This window comes from Suncus etruscus, chromosome 19, assembly GCF_024139225.1.
Source record: "Suncus etruscus isolate mSunEtr1 chromosome 19, mSunEtr1.pri.cur, whole genome shotgun sequence".
Lineage (NCBI taxonomy): Eukaryota > Metazoa > Chordata > Mammalia > Eulipotyphla > Soricidae > Suncus > Suncus etruscus.
Genome location: NC_064866.1, coordinates 30212510 through 30229243, shown reverse-complemented (window position 1 = coordinate 30229243; position 16734 = coordinate 30212510). Strand labels below are relative to the sequence as shown.

Sequence of the window (16734 nt, the reverse complement as noted above, 5' to 3'; positions counted from 1 at the left end):
TTGTACACTGAGTTTTATTTATATATTGGACTACCATCCCTAATTTAACTTATTTGTAAAGTTGGGAGTGGGGAAAGAGAAAACTTTCACATTCTCTAAGGACAAAATAAACATGGAACCAGTGAAGATATCCATCAGAACTACCTCATTATGTCCTGATAGTGCCACCTCTCATTATATCCTCTATGTAGTCCCTAATTCCTCAAGTCATATCAAAAACATTTTTCTGAATACTAACATTTAGCTTAGAATATATTATTCCTCACACCACCATTCCCCATATCACCCATTTGAGAACAAGTAGGAAAACGATCAGCTTTGGTAACCCAGACATTTTAGAATCCTTAAATCCTAAAATCATTGAGGATTGTATAACCAAATAGATTTAGGAATAGTTGAATTTGGGAAGAAAACAAGTAAATAGGAAGCATTGCTGGTTCCCAAGAGATGAGAGTAAATAACAAGAGAAGTCTCTTTTTTTCCTCCTGATTTCCTCACCCTCTCCCAGAAACCTCATTTTGCAAGAAAAAAAGAGATCAAGAGAGAATTATGGTATCAATTATTTTTTTATTGTACAGAGACATGTTTGAAGGCCAAGCCCCAAAACACAGTAATTCTGTTATTCATTGTGGGATTGTTTGTGGGCAATCACACCAATCTTTATCAGCAGTATGAGGTACTCCTCGAAGCTCACGGCACCATCACTGTTGATATCCAATTCTCTGAACCAGGTATTGCTGTCCTTGATCTGTAAAGAAGAAGGGGAAATCATTCAGACTAGGACATAACTGTCTAAACAGGATAGTTGATCACAAGTGGCCCAGGACACCATCTTAGGCAGGTAGAGAATCCCAGCCACCTTCAGTTCTCCTTACCCTGGTATACTGAGGACACTCCGTATCTATCAAAGTCCTGAATTCAGTCATGCCAACAGCATGGTTATTCCCTTTCATTTGGGAATACTTGTGGAAGACTTCAATGAGGCCATTCAGGGCATTCTCCAGTTCGGTGGGCATGGTTTCAAATTATTTTTTTCTGCCTGGAACTAAAAAAGCAAGTTGGGACTTAGGGTTGAAGAGGGCACCTCATCCTACAACAAAGAAAGGATTAGTTGGGCATTATAAATCTCAGACTTTGAATTCTTGTTTCTGCTGTGCAAATAACTAAATCCAGTAGATGACTTATTCTGATGGAAGGAATTAATATATATTACATGAGCAATTCACTGCAATCACCCTCACTTCCAGCCCAAGAAGGGTCCAGCTTGAGAAACAAAAGTGCCATCAGCCTAACCTTTCCAAAAATCCAATTTCTTTGTTATCCCATTTGTGCTTTGCTCTTGTGGATATCCTGGATCTTTGTCTAGACTTCTCTCAATGTTTTCTTGCCTTAACAAGGCTACTTTATTCACCAGCCCTCCCAAAAGAAAAACCAAGATGACAGGCAGGCCCAGTCAATACCACTTACCAATTCACCTTGAAGCAGAGTTGACAGAGTATGCCAGGCTGAGAGGCAGCTCTCTTTTATAGGAACTGGGCTTGTTTAGTACCTTGGTGCATTTGGCCATTCAGAGACAGTGAGTCTCTCCTGAGGTTGCTACAGACTTTGGTTTCCCAACCATGTGAATGGAGCAATAATTATGCAGAATGAAAAACTCTGATGAGTGAGGAAAGTAATGTCAAATGAGGAAGGTGTATTTCAGGCGGTACAGATCAGAAGGAGGAAACCGGGAAAAGAGGTGTAGTAAGGACTTCTTTGTGAGGTTCCTGGAATTAACTTATTTTTACTCAACCAGGACTTTCACTATCACTATCTTCACTATCACTATTGCTAATTTTGTGCACTTTGTTATGTGCATATATAACATGGATTAATAGTTAATAATAATAGTTATATTATATATAACTATATATAATATTATATATTATATATATTATATATTATAGGAGCTCCTCAACCATCTTTGGGATGATTATGTTGCCTGACTCGTGAGCCCTGGCCTGGCCTTAACAGGAAAGCATATATCTCTGTGGATGCAGGAGGTTTTTCCTGAAGAATCTAGAAATAAGTCATACCCAAGAGGATAGGGGATCTGCCAAATTCTCTTGGGGTTTCAGAAGGAGAAATTTTTTCCTATCCCCACCATCATGTTACACAGATGCACTAGTTTCTAACTCTAATAATTATGGGTGTGCTCCCCAGCTATAAAACATTTTCCATACAAACTACTAGAAGATCACATATTTGTCAGGAAATGGATATAAAAACTACCTTAAGTCTCCGAGGAGAGATATATAAAAGTCCAGACCCAATGCCAGAAGGCCAGGTTCCATAGCACACTGTAGATAAGTTCTGACAAGAACATGGCTCTCCTCGAAAATGCCCCTTTCCTGCCATTACTCAAGTGTTCAAATACATTATTGCCACCTAGAGGATGTAGATGGGAATTAGATATATATTAACTATATACTTAGGTGACCTTGGGTCCTAGCCCTTTCAATGCTTTAGTTGCCTCAGATATGATGTGGAGATTAAAATTAGAGTCTATCCCAAGCCAATGTAATAAGAATTCATATTTTGGCAAGGGTATAATAATATCTAGAATATTTCAAGAACTACAACTCAACAAAAACAACATTATTGTAAAAGTGAGCAAAGGGCTTGAGTCATATCTCCTAAGACATACAAATTGTCGATAATAGTACAGGGAGGTCCAAATCATTAATCATACCCCTAGAATGTCTAATGTAAATAAAAAGAATATAAAAATGTTTAGAAGAATGAGATCTTTGTACACTGCTAGTAGCAATGTAATAATGCACCAATTATTGAGAACAAAATTGATGGTTCCCTAAAATTTTACAAAGGAATTACCATATGATCCAACACATCTATTTCTAGACATATATTCAATTTAATTGGAAGCAGGGACTCAGATGTCAGATATTAGTACACCAATATCATAGCATAATTAACAAGTCAAAATATGGACATAGCCCAAGTGTCAGTTCACTCATGACTGGATAAACAAATGAGATATAAACATACAAAGGAGTATGGTTCACCCTTTTAACGGAAGGAAATTCTGACCCATGTTGCAATATGGATGAAACTTGAGGACATTTGCTAAGAGATGGAGTCACCAGACAATAAATACAGCATAATTATATTTGCATAAATTTCTTAGAGTAGGTATGTGTCAGATACTGAAAGACAGAGACAGACAGAAATTAGAATCAGGGATTCTAGGTCCTGTGGGGATGAGGAGAATGGAAGGTTCTGTTCAATAGATATAATTTCAAATTTCAAGACAAAAAATTTATGGAGCTTGGTTGCATAATAATATAAAGCACTTAGAACAAATGAACTAGACACTTAAAAGAAGCTTGAGGTCAATTTTATGTTATGTGCATTTTGTCACAATTTTTTTGTTTAATTTGTGTTTTATTTGAGAGCCAGAGGCACTCAAGAGTCACTCTTAGCTCTGTGTTCAGATTACTCCTGGCAGGCTCAAGGGAATATATGGGATGCCAGGGATTGAATGCTGGTCTCTGCGTGCAAGACAAAAGCTCTATCCAGTGTGCTATCACTCTGGTCCCTTTTATAAATTTTTTATCTAAAAATATAATCTAATTTATAGTATTCTAAATGATGAACAGTTTCCAAATATTTTATTTGCATTTTTTTATTAATGTTATTTTTCTTTTTTCTGCTACATCTGTCAGTGATTGGTGCTACTGAGGGGTCCATGTGATGCTGGGCATTAAACCTGGGGATTTTGCAAACAAAGAAAGCATTATAGCCCTTTAAAAGTTAAAAGTCTGCTCCCCCAAAAAAGTGTGATGTACTGAAAATAATGCCTAATAAGCACAGACTGCCTGAATGTAAGTCATGTCCTTCATTCTGGAAATGTGTCTAGGGTCTAGATTAGTAAAACCAGTTTGCCTCCCAGAATCCAGCATAGTGCCTGGCAAGCACAATAAAATTACAATCATCAAAACCAAGAGCAAATAAAAGCAAAATAATAGTCAAGATTGGTTAGGGTATTTTTGTTTTTGTTTTTGTTTTTTTTTTTTTTTTTTGGTTTATGGGTCACATCCTGCAGTGCTCAGAGGTTTCTCCTGGTTCTGCACTCAGAAATTGCTCCTGGCAGGCACAAGGGACCAATGGGGTGCTGGGATTAGAACCACCATCTGTAGCATGCAAGGCGAACACCCTGCCACTGTGCTATCTCTCTGGCCTCAAGATTGGTTGGATTTTAACAGGAATAGTTCTAAATGTTTTGTTTCTATTCATGTAATTCTCACAATAGCCCTCTGAGGTATGCATTGCCCTATTTTCTGCTCTACAGATGAGGAGACTGAGGCCCACAAACAAATACATTTGATGTATAAAATGAATTGACATAACATCATCCACTTCCTCCCTGCCTGGAAAAATCTCTATGGGTGTTATCATTTTCAACCCTCTGCATCCTGCTTAGACACATATATTTCATGCCCATCTCAACCCTCCTTCCCTCACACCAATCAATACTAAGTAATTGTATTTACTTAGGTATCGTATTATGGCCTCTTCTCAGTGCTTAATCTTGACGGCTCACAGTACTTGCCCTAATATCTACTTATCTTGCCTTTCTGTTGGGACCAGAAGTACAATGCCAGGGGCACAATACATTTTATTTGACAATTCAAATGACCCAAATACATTTCTCATGCATATTTGACGTTCATCCATAGTAGAAGACAAAGGTGTCTCTTGTTATGTTAATAAGGTGACTTTTTACAGTGTTTAAGAATGGGAGTTGGTGGCCAGTCCTACCTTTCCAGACTTCTGGGTAAGAAGAGGAATAGAAGATTCACCCATCACACTGACTCATAATGAGCTTATCATTTATGTCAATGTAATGAACTCCCCTCAGAAGCACAATAGTACAGAGTCAGAGAGCATTTGTAGAAGTAACCTTGAGAGAGAGGCAAGTAGGTCTGGAGAGCAAAATTAGCTCCATGTCCTTCCCCTGTCCCTTGCCTCATGTTTGTCTTCTAGTTTGCTCTTCCTGAGTTATATCCTTCTGCAATAAATTAGTAATCTAGTGAGTAAATGGGTTCTTTGACTTCTGAGACTGCTCTAGCAGCTTACTCAAACCTGAAGAGGATGCCCTTATTTACATTTGTTGTAAATGTACATGTCTCATTTACATGTGTTAGTCAGAAACACAGGTAACAGTCTGGGCTTCTAAATGGCACCAACTGTGTCTCAAGTAGAGTTCAGTCTTGGGAAATAGAGTTCTTAACCTCTGAAACAAAAATGATCTCCAAGTCATCCAAAGTGATATGCTCTCTGCAACACCTTGCTGATGTTAGATCTGCTTATGGCATCAGAAAGTTTCATGCATACTCAGTTTGGAATTGGGTCCAGACCCCATTGAAGAAACAAAAACCACATACTCTTACGGTCTGAAACACAGTAGGTGCTTAACTAATACTTGCTGAGATGGGGCTGGAGAGATAGCACAGTGGTAGGGCATCTGCCTTGCATCCAGTCGACCCGGGAGGGACCTGGTTTAAAACCCAGCATCCCATACGGGCCCCCAGCCTGCCAGGGACTATTTCTGAGTGCAGAGCCAGGAGCTCCAATGTGTGTGGCCCAGAAACCAATCAATCAAGGAATCAATCAATAAATAAACTTTATTTTAAAAAGCTTGCTGAGGGCCAGAGCAATAACACAGCAATAGGAAGTTTGCCTTGCACATGATTGACCCAGGAAGGACCTAGGTTTGATCCTTGGCTTCCCATGTGGTCCCCAAGCCAGGAGTAATTTTCCAGCACATAGTCAGGAGTAACTCCTGAGCATCACCGAGTGTGGCCCAAAAACAACAACAACAACAACAACAACAACAAAAAGCTTGCTGAGAGGATATGAATTTGAAATTGGACTTTACATCTGTCCTTAGCCAATGCAAAAATTTATTTTTACACAACTAAATAATCTTTTAATGAGGCAGGGAAAAATCAAACTTCCTTGAAAAGAAGTTACTTAGTCTCTTGAAAAAGAAATCTGTCTATTTCTCTTCATTTCTGATGAATGATGAAGCTAAAATTCAACCAGTGATCAAGTGCTTAGTGTATAATTATATTCACCACACCCTTTCCCAGATGACAGAGGATAATGACACCTTACTCCAAACATCACCTTATATTTTCAAGGTGTTTTTTACATCCATTAACTTATTTGATAATGTTTTTATGTGGATACTACAGGTACAATTTCCCCCATATTACAGATGAGATAACTGAGGCCAGAACCACTCAGAGTTCTTCCTAAAAGCATATATTCAACTTTGTATTGATGCTTATGCTTTAAAAAAAATCACAAAAAATAAGAAACTTCCTTTCCCCAGATTCTCCTTAGAATTTGTCCAGGATGAACTGTATCTAGGTGATGGAGACAATATTCACCCAGACTGACACTTCAGGAAATTTCATTTTGAATCCACTCCTTTAAGAATAGTTCTGGATGAAAACAGTTTTCTTTATTTGGGAAGTTAAGAAAAAATAGAGCAATTCCCACAAAGCAGACTTAAGCTAGACACATGGATCACATGGGCAAAGCACAGAAGTCAAGCAACAAGAAACCCACAATTTCTTCCCCGACACCCCCCCCCCCCGAGATACACAGAGCCTTGCAGGTCTCAGGGAAGTTGGCTGAGTTGGCCTTGCAGAATAGGGCCCAGAAATTGAGTAAATGTTTTTTTTGGGGAAAAGCAGAGTCTGTCATCATAAAAAACAGATATGAGGAAACCTCCGAGAAGCTGAACATGATCCAGTTTACGGAAGGAGCTCAGCCCCAAGATGTGTCCCAATGTCCGGACCAGGCAGAACTAAGACATTCTTTGGAAACAGGCAGGTGTGGGCCAGGGGGATTTGGCCAACCTGTCCCCTCAATGTTCAAAGATCAGCTGGAATCCATGACATTTCAGGTGAGATAGTCAAGTATGTCTTCTGAGCCTGGAGGAAGAATAACCTGTGTTAGATTGTAAACTTCTTCCACATCTGGATGAAACTAACAGCCCATCCACCCAATGAGGCACCACAAGCTTGGCTCATGGGATTTTAACCCAAAAGCTCCCAGTGATGCATTCTGTGCTCTCTCTGTGTATGTATTTTGTGCTTACAGTAGGCCCTGTATGGGTAAAGAAAAAACAGAATGTAAGCCCATAGACTGGTGGAAGACACAAACAGAAAAGCACAACGTTGGAGTGGAAGGAATATATCTTTCTAGGGACAGTCAGACCCTATATCAGGCAAAAGATCTAAAGAAGCAGAGTGGTGCCTGTAGGGTTCCATAGACAAGAGAGCAGAAGTTGGTGGCAGGCAAGGCCCAGAAATTGGTGGGTGCAAAATCAAGAACTTAATTTTAGGGGCTCTGAGGTATAGTATAGTAGAGAAGGCTCCTACCTTGCACTCAGTGAACCTAGAGGTTTTTGTTGTTGTTTTATTTTGCTTGTTTGTTTTTAATGTATTTTTCTTACAAGTCTTTCACTGTAATATTTTAGGTACATAATGACATTGAATCAGGGGCATCCCCACCACCAATGCTATTCTCCCTCCATCCCTATTCCCAGCAGGCATCCCATATCCCCTTCCCTTATCCCCACCCCCCCACACACACACACCAGGCTGCCAGTATAAGTGGTCCCCTCTGTCTAGCTTGTAGATTGGGTATCGATTCTGTTGTCATTGGCTTTGGATTTGGTGTTTGAGTCTGATTGTTTTTTGTTTCTACTTAATGTTCAAATGACTAGTACTTTTTATTATTTCTCCCTCAATTTATGAAGCAGAACAAGATGGTTCAAGTTATGAGGTTCTGATCTTTGCAAAAGCCAAGACACTATCTACAGAAGACCTACTGTGACTACATAACTGGGTAGAGCTTATCCTGGGACAAATAAAAAAAGTCCCTTGTCTAGGCTTTGGCCTACGATCTGTACAATAACCAAGATCTCTAATTCCAGAGGTCTGACTGAGACAACTGCAACTGAGCAGATCTTCTGGAAACATAATGAAAGATGAACCTGGGTTTTATCTTTTGCATCCCATATTATTTCCCAAGCCTGCCAGGAATGATTCCTGAGTGCAGAACAAAGAATAAGCCTTAAGACCAATGGGGTTGAGCCAAAATATAAAATAAAAGAAAAAGAAATTGATTAAAAATGTAGATTGCTTGAGTTCAGGACACTGCTGGCCTTGCCTGGTGTTTAGATTTATTTGGGGAAATAAATCAAATTGAATCCCTTAAATGATTGGGTTTTCCCCCAGCCCCCAACTCACACAGTCATTTACACAGGGAAGAATACAGGTCACCCACATTCTCAAATTTATAGTTTCTACCACAATAAGCTCAGGACACAGATTTCAAAAATCCATCTCTGAGAGGAAATCCACTAAGGTGGGTCCTGGGAGTCTCTCCCAAGAGGCTTTGCATCAGATTCTGGGGTTCTGGGGAGAGATAAAGGGCAAAGAGAGAGAGAGAGAAGGAAAAAACAAACACTAAAGAGAGGGCAAAGACAGGAACAGACTAAGCTGGGAGAGTCAGGACCACAGGACTTAGATCATGAGTCCAAGTGTTACACCCACATCCATCATCAGTTTTCAATAGTAAAATTGAACCCAACCCTCTCTCCTCCAGGAAGCCTTCCTGTCACTCACATTCCTCTTGTTGGCATAAACTGTGACAAGCTAGGTAGTGTTTGCCTCTGACTCAGCATGCATAACACTAACACACACACACACACACACACACACACACACACACACACACACACACCAAGATCTCCCCAACTGGTCCCCACATGAGCACCACCTCCCTCATCAATGATGGTGCCATCTTCCTGCTTGCCCTCTCACCTTACCAGACGCAGGCTGCTCGGCCTTCATTCATTCTTCCTATAAAGTTCTCCTCTAGCACAGGGGATCTGGAAAGGTGTGAGCTGTGTTCAGACCTGGCTCTTGCCACATCACTCATGTGTAGTTAATGAGTGATCTGAACATCACTAGAGAGGTCTGGTTTCCATGTTAGAAGCCATCACCCCGGACAGGAGACTCCACACTTTCACTGGGCCCAGGCTTGTCTCCTCAGATAGGGGACTCCCAGAGCCAAGAGCTGTTTCTCATCCAAAATAGACATCTAACTAGGTAAAGTCAATTATTTTTCTGGACCCATAGAGATGTCTAGAACCATAAACTGACAACAGCCAGAAACATTTACCACATTGCTTTATTCTCTTTCCCCACCATCAAACTTTCTACAGGCAAGCATGGTGCCTGCACACATACATGTGGACATTCAGAAACTCATGGCAGAGCTCTCCATTCTCCTGGCTGCATTCAGGCCACCTCTGCTCTGGGGAACAGGCCTGTGCCCCTTCTAGTAGAGGTTGTATTGAGCAGAGTAGTGGGCACACAATTGACGATGGTATTGCAGGTGGTAGTCCTTCACCAGTTTGCCCACGATGTAGAGGAACTCATCAAAGCAGATCTGATTGTCTTTATCCTTATCTGCTGCCCGAAACAGCTCAACAATGTAGTAAGGCTCCTTCCGGCCCTGAGTGACAGACAGGCAGAGGTCAGTGACCCGTTGTCCCAGTGGGAGGAGGACTGAAGAGCTGCATGATGATTTGGGCAGAGGATTGGTAATTAAAATGTCATCACTTGTGCTATAAGAGAATCCCAGAGTGCACCAGGTTCTGGTTCAAGAGCAAAGGGGTATTGGGTATCACAGCTGTCAGATCAGGGACTGAACAGGCCAGTGAGGGGTAAAAGTCAGCACCTCTTTTTCTATAGCAGATGAAAGAGAAAAACAAAATGGCCCCACACTTCCAGTCATATTTTACTTATGGCGGCCCAGCCATAGGTGGAAGCTGCTTAAATCTGTCTCCCAGGCTGAGCTGTATGTTCCCTGTGGAGACAGTGAGCATGCTAGATTTCCTGTGTTCACTCTTTCAGGCCAGAGTTCATTCAGCCTGCTACCTGTTTTCTCAGCTCTAGGGCAGGGATAGTAGTGAGTGGGCGAGATACCTGCTCGCCTGCTTGCTGGGGCACATGCCTGGGAATGTTTGTGACATTTCAAATATGACCGTTAAGAAAAGTGCAGGGTAAAGGAAAAGGTAACATCAAAGCCACCAGTGGTTCCTGTAGTAGATGTCCCTGAAGGCTGAGAATGGGGGGAAACATCAGAAAAGAAAGCAAAGCTTGACCAGAGAAATCAGAGGCTGGAACAAATAGCACAGTGGTATCTGCTGACCCTGAAAAGACCCATGTTTGATTCCTGGCATTCCATATGGTCCCCTGAGCCTGCCAGGAGCAATTACTGAGTGCACAGCCAGAAGTAATCCTAAACACCATTGGGTGTGGCCAAAAACAAACAATGTTGCTTTGGGTCTTCCTACAAAAATGTTTTATGATCAGTTATGTCAACTATGTGATGCATTTTCTTTAAATAAATTTAAAAAACAAGCAAACAAAAAAGTCAGGAACCAGCGATTAATGAAGGACTAAGTGAAGGACTTAGATGAACTTAGGTGGGTACTGAGGAGCTTCTTAGGTAGTGACAGGGAAACATTTAATTGAGATTAAGTTCATGAGAATAAACAACCCATATGGGAATCCCTGTGAAGGTGCCAGGGCAGGAAATCACTGCATCTGGGAGCTGTCCCTGAGGACAGTAATGTGCACTCCTTTCCACTTCCCTCTTCCTGCTTCAGATGCAAATCCACAAAAATCACTGACTGAACAACAGCTAGGCTCCTTGCCATGAGCTAGGTCGCCCCCTGGAGGTGAGACGAATTTCCAGTCCTCTCCATCCCCACTGCAAACTCATGGTGATATTCTGGTAAACTGAAGTCATGATGCTTTGCAACGTCTCCTGCAAAGTGACCGCAGAAAGTCTTTCTCCTGAAATTCAAGAGCCTTGAATCCCCTGGAGATAGCATCAGAAACCCTTTTTGGGAAGAGGACAGTGATACACAGACCCTCCTATGATATTGCAGTACTTTTAGGACTAGGCCCAAGGGCAGAGAAAAGACCATTATGGGCCTTGGGCTGATATAGAGACTCCAGCAGTCTCTATATGTGCCTATTCCACCTACACCCAACTCTCAACAAGTTTGAGATTTTTACCATAGGGCTGAGATACAAGAGGAGGATAGGCTGGACTCCAGGAGAAAGAACTAGAGTGCAAAAGTAGATGCAGTGTTCAGTGGCTGGCTAGAGGAGCCTGAAGAAAGATTTGGGAGCTATTGTCTCAGGAAGCAGCATGCACAGAGGCATAAAAAAAATTTAGGGTTTAAGACCAAGTTTAGGGGATTAGTTGTTTTTGGACTAAAGTGGGGCCCAGCAAGGAGTTTCAGGAGACTTGTCTATGGTCTTACTCCTACCCTCAGCTCTCCCTCAGCCTCCCTCCCTGGAGCAAACTTAGGAGACAATTGCATGTACTTCCATCCTCATCAATCCATAGCCCAAATTTTACCAGTCCTATGGACCCTCCTTATCCCTGCTGGATCCAGGCCTCACACACCAAGCTGTCCATGAAGCGGGGCACATTGTCCATAAGCAGGGCCTTGAAATCATCCAGTGACAGAGTCTCCACATCCCCCTCTCGAGCAGCATAATGGTGGTAGCAGTGGATGATTTGGAAGAGGGACACCTCCATCGGTGTATCCATCAGTTCAGGTGACTCCACCCTGCGAGAATAGGGGGTGATTATGATGCTGTGAGCGGGCAAAAGGGATAAGCAGAGAATCCATGAGTGGGGATGGACTCAGGACTGACCAAGCACTTCCTTCTCATAAAGCTGACTTCTCTGCAAGTGGTGTGAATCCTGCCCACACAGCTCCAAGTGCCTGCCTGCAGAAAACTGAGCTTTGGGACTCAGTACAAAGCTCTTTCTGATGATAAATAAAAACAGTGTTCTATACCTCCCAGATTCCCTGCCACGTGAATACTTGCCTTCAGCTTAGATAAGACCTGAAGCCAATGCCAAGCAAGCTTAGATCTCTGAGATCCTATATGCTCCCCAAACCCTACCAGGAGTGATCTCTGTGTATTACTGATTGTAACCCCAAAAGAAGAAAGATCTGAAGTCAAGCATGAGAAGAAACTTAATTTTGAAATAAAAAGCATTTGATAATAGAAGTCTTTCTAACATCCTTGACAAAGTAAAATTCCATATAACACCCTGATGACTCGGTAATAGTAACAACCTGTTTTTTGAGGCAGGGTTCTCTGCATTGCCACCTAATGGTGAGATGAAACCAGAAGATGCTCTGAATCACCCTGACTTTGACATAGGATCTATACAGAAACCAGGATTTTTAACTACAGAAAACTGACAGCAACCGTGATTGTGAAGAGCTTTTACTGGGACTACAGAGAAAGACTTTGAGGTTAGACAACTTAGTATGCTTGGAGCCTAGAGTTAGTCTTATGCCAGGATACTTCATGTGTAAGATCTCCCTAATTTTAGGCCAAGGTTTTTTTCCTTTCTATTTGTCCCATATTTTGCTGTACTTATGCAAACAACTGCCCACATACCTTTTTATTGCATTTTTATCTCTTATCTTTAAAAAAAATAGCTTAGTAAACCTTCTGCTATTGTATTAATGACTTCATTGAAGATCAAATAATTTTCACATATATACTTGCTACTGAACTCTTTTTTTTTCTTCCATTTTTTTATTTTTTCTTTCTGTTTTAAATAATGTTGCTTTATGTCATCTTGAATCAAATATATTTGATAAATTATGTGATACATTTTTAAATAAAAAATTTAAAAAAGAAAGTAAAATTCCTGTATCATAAATTACCTTATTCTACCAATATCATGTGTTCCAGTAACAAAGATACAGGATGGTGGAGATATAGTACAGCGGGTATGGTACTATTATGGACATGACTGACCCAGACTTAATCCCTGGTATCCCATTTGGTCCCCCAAGCACCACAGGAGTAATTCCTGAATGCAGAGTCAGGAGTAAGCCAAAACATTAAATAAGTAAACAAAATATCCTAATCACTCTAGCTCTATTCTTCTGTATTTTTATTTTCCTTTACCCAGTAAATCTGCAGACAGCTCCCTATTTCTTGAGGAACTAAAGGAATCCAAAAAGGTAAAGTAAAAATCCCAAATGAACAGGCCAGAGTGATAGAACAGTGGCAGGGCATTTGCCTTGCACACTGAGGGCTCAGGACAAACCTGGATTCAATCCCTGGCATCCCATATGGTTCCCCAAACCTTCCAGGAACAATTTCTAAGAACAGAGCCAGGAATAACCCCTGAGTGCTGCTGGGTGTGGCCCAAAAATAAAAAATAAAAAATTCTAAATGAACACAGCTAGAGCTGGATCCAAACCAAACCAATGTCTTTGACAATCATCCCTGAAGTCAAGGGTGGTTTTTATTTGAGGGTTCCAGACTTCTCTTATGTTCATCTGCACTGTGGACGATCAGACTAGCAGCCTGTCCCTGCTGCCTCCACAGAGTCTACCCCCATCACAGTCCAGCACAGCCCCAGTTTCCCTGGCTGTTTCTTTGTTTGGTTTTGGGGCCACATCCAGACGTTCTCAGGGATAACTCCTGACTCTGTACACAGAAATTGCTCCTGGAAGTGCTGTTGTACCAGATGGGATGCAGAGTCAGCCATGTGCAAGGCAAATGCCCTATCCACTGTATTATTGCTCATCCCACAACTTCACAGCTTACTTGAAAGACGTGCTAACCTGTGTCAGGCCGATGCTGCTCCAGTTCCACAGCTTCAATCCGTGGTTCGTCTTAGCTCTGTGGATCTTGGGGCGCTCAGGCAGGAGACAGTTGGCTTAGAGGGCCTTTTGCCAAGTGCCACATCCTCATGTGCTTTGTCTCTGTTGAGGGCAGCTGGTTTTGTGACTTCTCGTGAATTCATCAGCAGCACAACTGAACCTTAATTGCATTCCTGAGTTGATGTCACAGAACACTGACTTCCTAAGATTAACTGATTATCTCAACCAGTTTCAAGGGCTCACCTTACCTCAGAGCCTGAAGATCTGGTCTGAGGTTGTTGAAGTTACAGTCATGTTTTCCTGCCTCAGATCCCTTCCTCCCAACTCCAAATTTGGGTGGGACCCCACAACTTAAATTAAGTCTTCCCAGGATGTGATCCGTCAATTAGTGAACCCCCAGACCCTAGACATGGGTGCAAATTCACCCAACACATATTTCTGGAATATCTGTAGTGTGCCAAACCTTGTCTGGGCAATTTGAGTGAGACATGAGGCCAACTCACAGGCTGCAGACAGATTAACACATCAGTACTATGTTCTGTGAATACTTTAAATTTTGCAACATGAGACAGGATACCTGGGCACCTAGAAAGGAGTGCCCTCTCCTGAAGATGGAGAAATTGTTCTTAGGAAGATAATATTTAACTGGAAGGAAAGAGCCAGTTATAAAGGAAAGCACAGAGACGAGACCAAGGAACCAGCACTGACAAAGGTGTGTGGTCTGGCAAAGGGGAGGTGAAATTCGCAGGTTGTAGTAGGACATGCACACTGGAGAATGAGGTGGAGACAAACTGTTAAGGGCCTTTCATGATAGGATAAAGAGTAAACTTTGTACTGTGCACAGAAAAAATAAATAAGGGCAAATGAAGGCATTTAAAATGTGTGAGTGATGGACAGGAGAACAAAGAGAACGAAGTGGTAGAGACAGCTTTGTTATAAATTAGCAACTACAATGTGGAACTAACACTACCACTCTAAGGTGGGTCAAAGACGCAGCCTCATAATAATTTTCAGACACGAAAGAGAGAAGGGCTGAAAGTTACAGCCCACCTCATGAAGCTCACCACAAACAGGGATGAGTTTAGTTAGAGAAATAACTACATTGTGAACTATCCTAACAATGAGAACGTATGAGGGAAATAGAAAGCCTGTCTAGAGTACAGGCGGGGGGTCGGGTGGGGAGGAGGGAGATTTGGGACATTGGTGACTGGAATGTTGCACTGGTGATGGGTGGTGTTCTTTGCATGACTGAAACCCAAACACAATCATGTATGTAATCAAGGTGTTTAAATAAAATATATATATAACTATATTTAAATAAAATTAAAAAAACATAAATTAAGAGAAATGAAAAAAGAACAAAGATGCAGCCTCCACAAAGGTGTCTTCTGCCTTCTTGAGGACAGGTGTACAATCTTCCTCCATCTCAAACCCTCTTTCAACCAAGCCCTCTCACGCTCTCTACATCTTTTGTTCTGGAATGGGCTGCACAGGTCATTGCATAATTCCACCAGAAGGTGACGACAAAGTTCAATTTCTGACTGCAAGTTCCTGAAGATCTGAGAAGAAAACATTCTGAAGGATATACTCACAAATATGCTCTGAAGGATATACTTCAGTTAAAAATCTCTGATTTGCTGAAGACTGGACCTATTGTAGCCAGCAGAAATTTTGCCTTGCACGTGCCCAACTTGGGTTCAATCCCCCGCGTCTCATATGCTCTGATTGAGCACCACTAGGAGAAACCCCTGACTTATACATTGTAGTGGGACAAATAGGAAATTCAAGGTTGTACCCCTCTTCACCTGCCTTTCTTCAGTCTGGAATAAAATTACCCCACACATACCAATACACAGTGGTTTGCTTCCATGGTCTCATCTCACTTTTTCACTTAATGCTGTGGTGGTGTGTACATATTCTCACAAGCAACATAGGCCTGGTTTATTGATGAGTGATCATATCAATTTGTGTATAACAAATTTTGTTTCTTGATTCAGTCTTAGTAGACATCTTTGCTTATTAGGAAAACAATAAAAAGGCCCTAACAAATTCACATACCAATTCTACAAAACATTAATAAAAAAGAACAATCCTTCAAAAATTTTTATTAAACACTGTGTTTCACAATGTTATTCATAATATTGTTGTTTCATGTGACTTTCCACCATTGTCTACAGTTTCCTTCTACCCTCCTAAACTAGCCCCCTAAAGAGCATTATAACAAATTTAATTCAGATTGATTACTTTTAAAAAAAATGTGAAGGGATGGCAAATGGAATTATCAGAAAATAAGTCAAGAAAAGTCCGTTTTCCTCACCCGGAGGCCCCAGCCGCTAACACCAAATCCCCAAACCTGCACAGGAGAGGTCTGTGAAAATCGCCCAAAACCCTCTGTACCTCAACATAGCTGACCATAGCTTAGCGGGAGGGGGCACAGGGACCCCTGAGGCACCTCTCAAAGTTGGAGGTCATAGCAGAAGCAGTAATCAAGAGGAGACTCATAGTAATACAGGCATATATTAGGAAAGAAGAAAATGACAAAATCAACCATTTAAAGGGACACCTTAAGCATCTAAAAAAAATAGCAGCAAAGGAACCCAAACACAAGTAGAAGAAATTAAATAATAAGAACCAGAGCAGAAATAAACAAAACAGAAACAATGAAAACATACAAAGAACTGTTTTTAAAAAGAATAAACAAGATATACAAACCACTGGCAAGACTCACAAGGAAAAAAAGAGAAAACACTCAAATAATGATTCGATCACAAATGAAATAGGAGATTACAACAGAACCTCAAGAAATACATCATGAGGGCTTATTATGAACAATTGTATTCAGTTAAGTTAGAGAAGTTAGAAGGCATGAACAGACTTCTGGAAAAGTATCATCTCCTGAGACTTAATAAGGAGAAAGTAGA

General features: G+C 41.2%; 1 protein-coding gene across 1 annotated transcript; it reads right to left on the bottom strand.

Moving 5' to 3' along the window:
- Window positions 1-549: 549 nt before the first annotated feature.
- S100A8 (S100 calcium binding protein A8) lies at window positions 550-1482 on the bottom strand. Its single transcript, XM_049765831.1, has 3 exons — window positions 1468-1482; window positions 876-1039; window positions 550-748 (listed from the first exon to the last, which is right to left on the bottom strand). Exons 2-3 carry the CDS (start codon window positions 1014-1016, stop codon window positions 620-622), a joined length of 270 nt encoding a protein of 89 aa, XP_049621788.1. The 5' UTR covers window positions 1017-1039; window positions 1468-1482; the 3' UTR covers window positions 550-619.
- Window positions 1483-16734: the final 15252 nt, after the last annotated feature.

Bases quoted from the DNA above. Each gene is read 5' to 3' on its own strand.
- S100A8 (XM_049765831.1), bottom strand. From the start codon at position 1,016: ATGCCCACCGAACTGGAGAATGCCCTGAATGGCCTCATTGAAGTCTTC. The intron at 749-875 runs GTAAGGAGAACT...TCTTCTTTACAG, and splicing joins AGTGTCCTCAGTATACCAGG to ATCAAGGACAGCAATACCTG.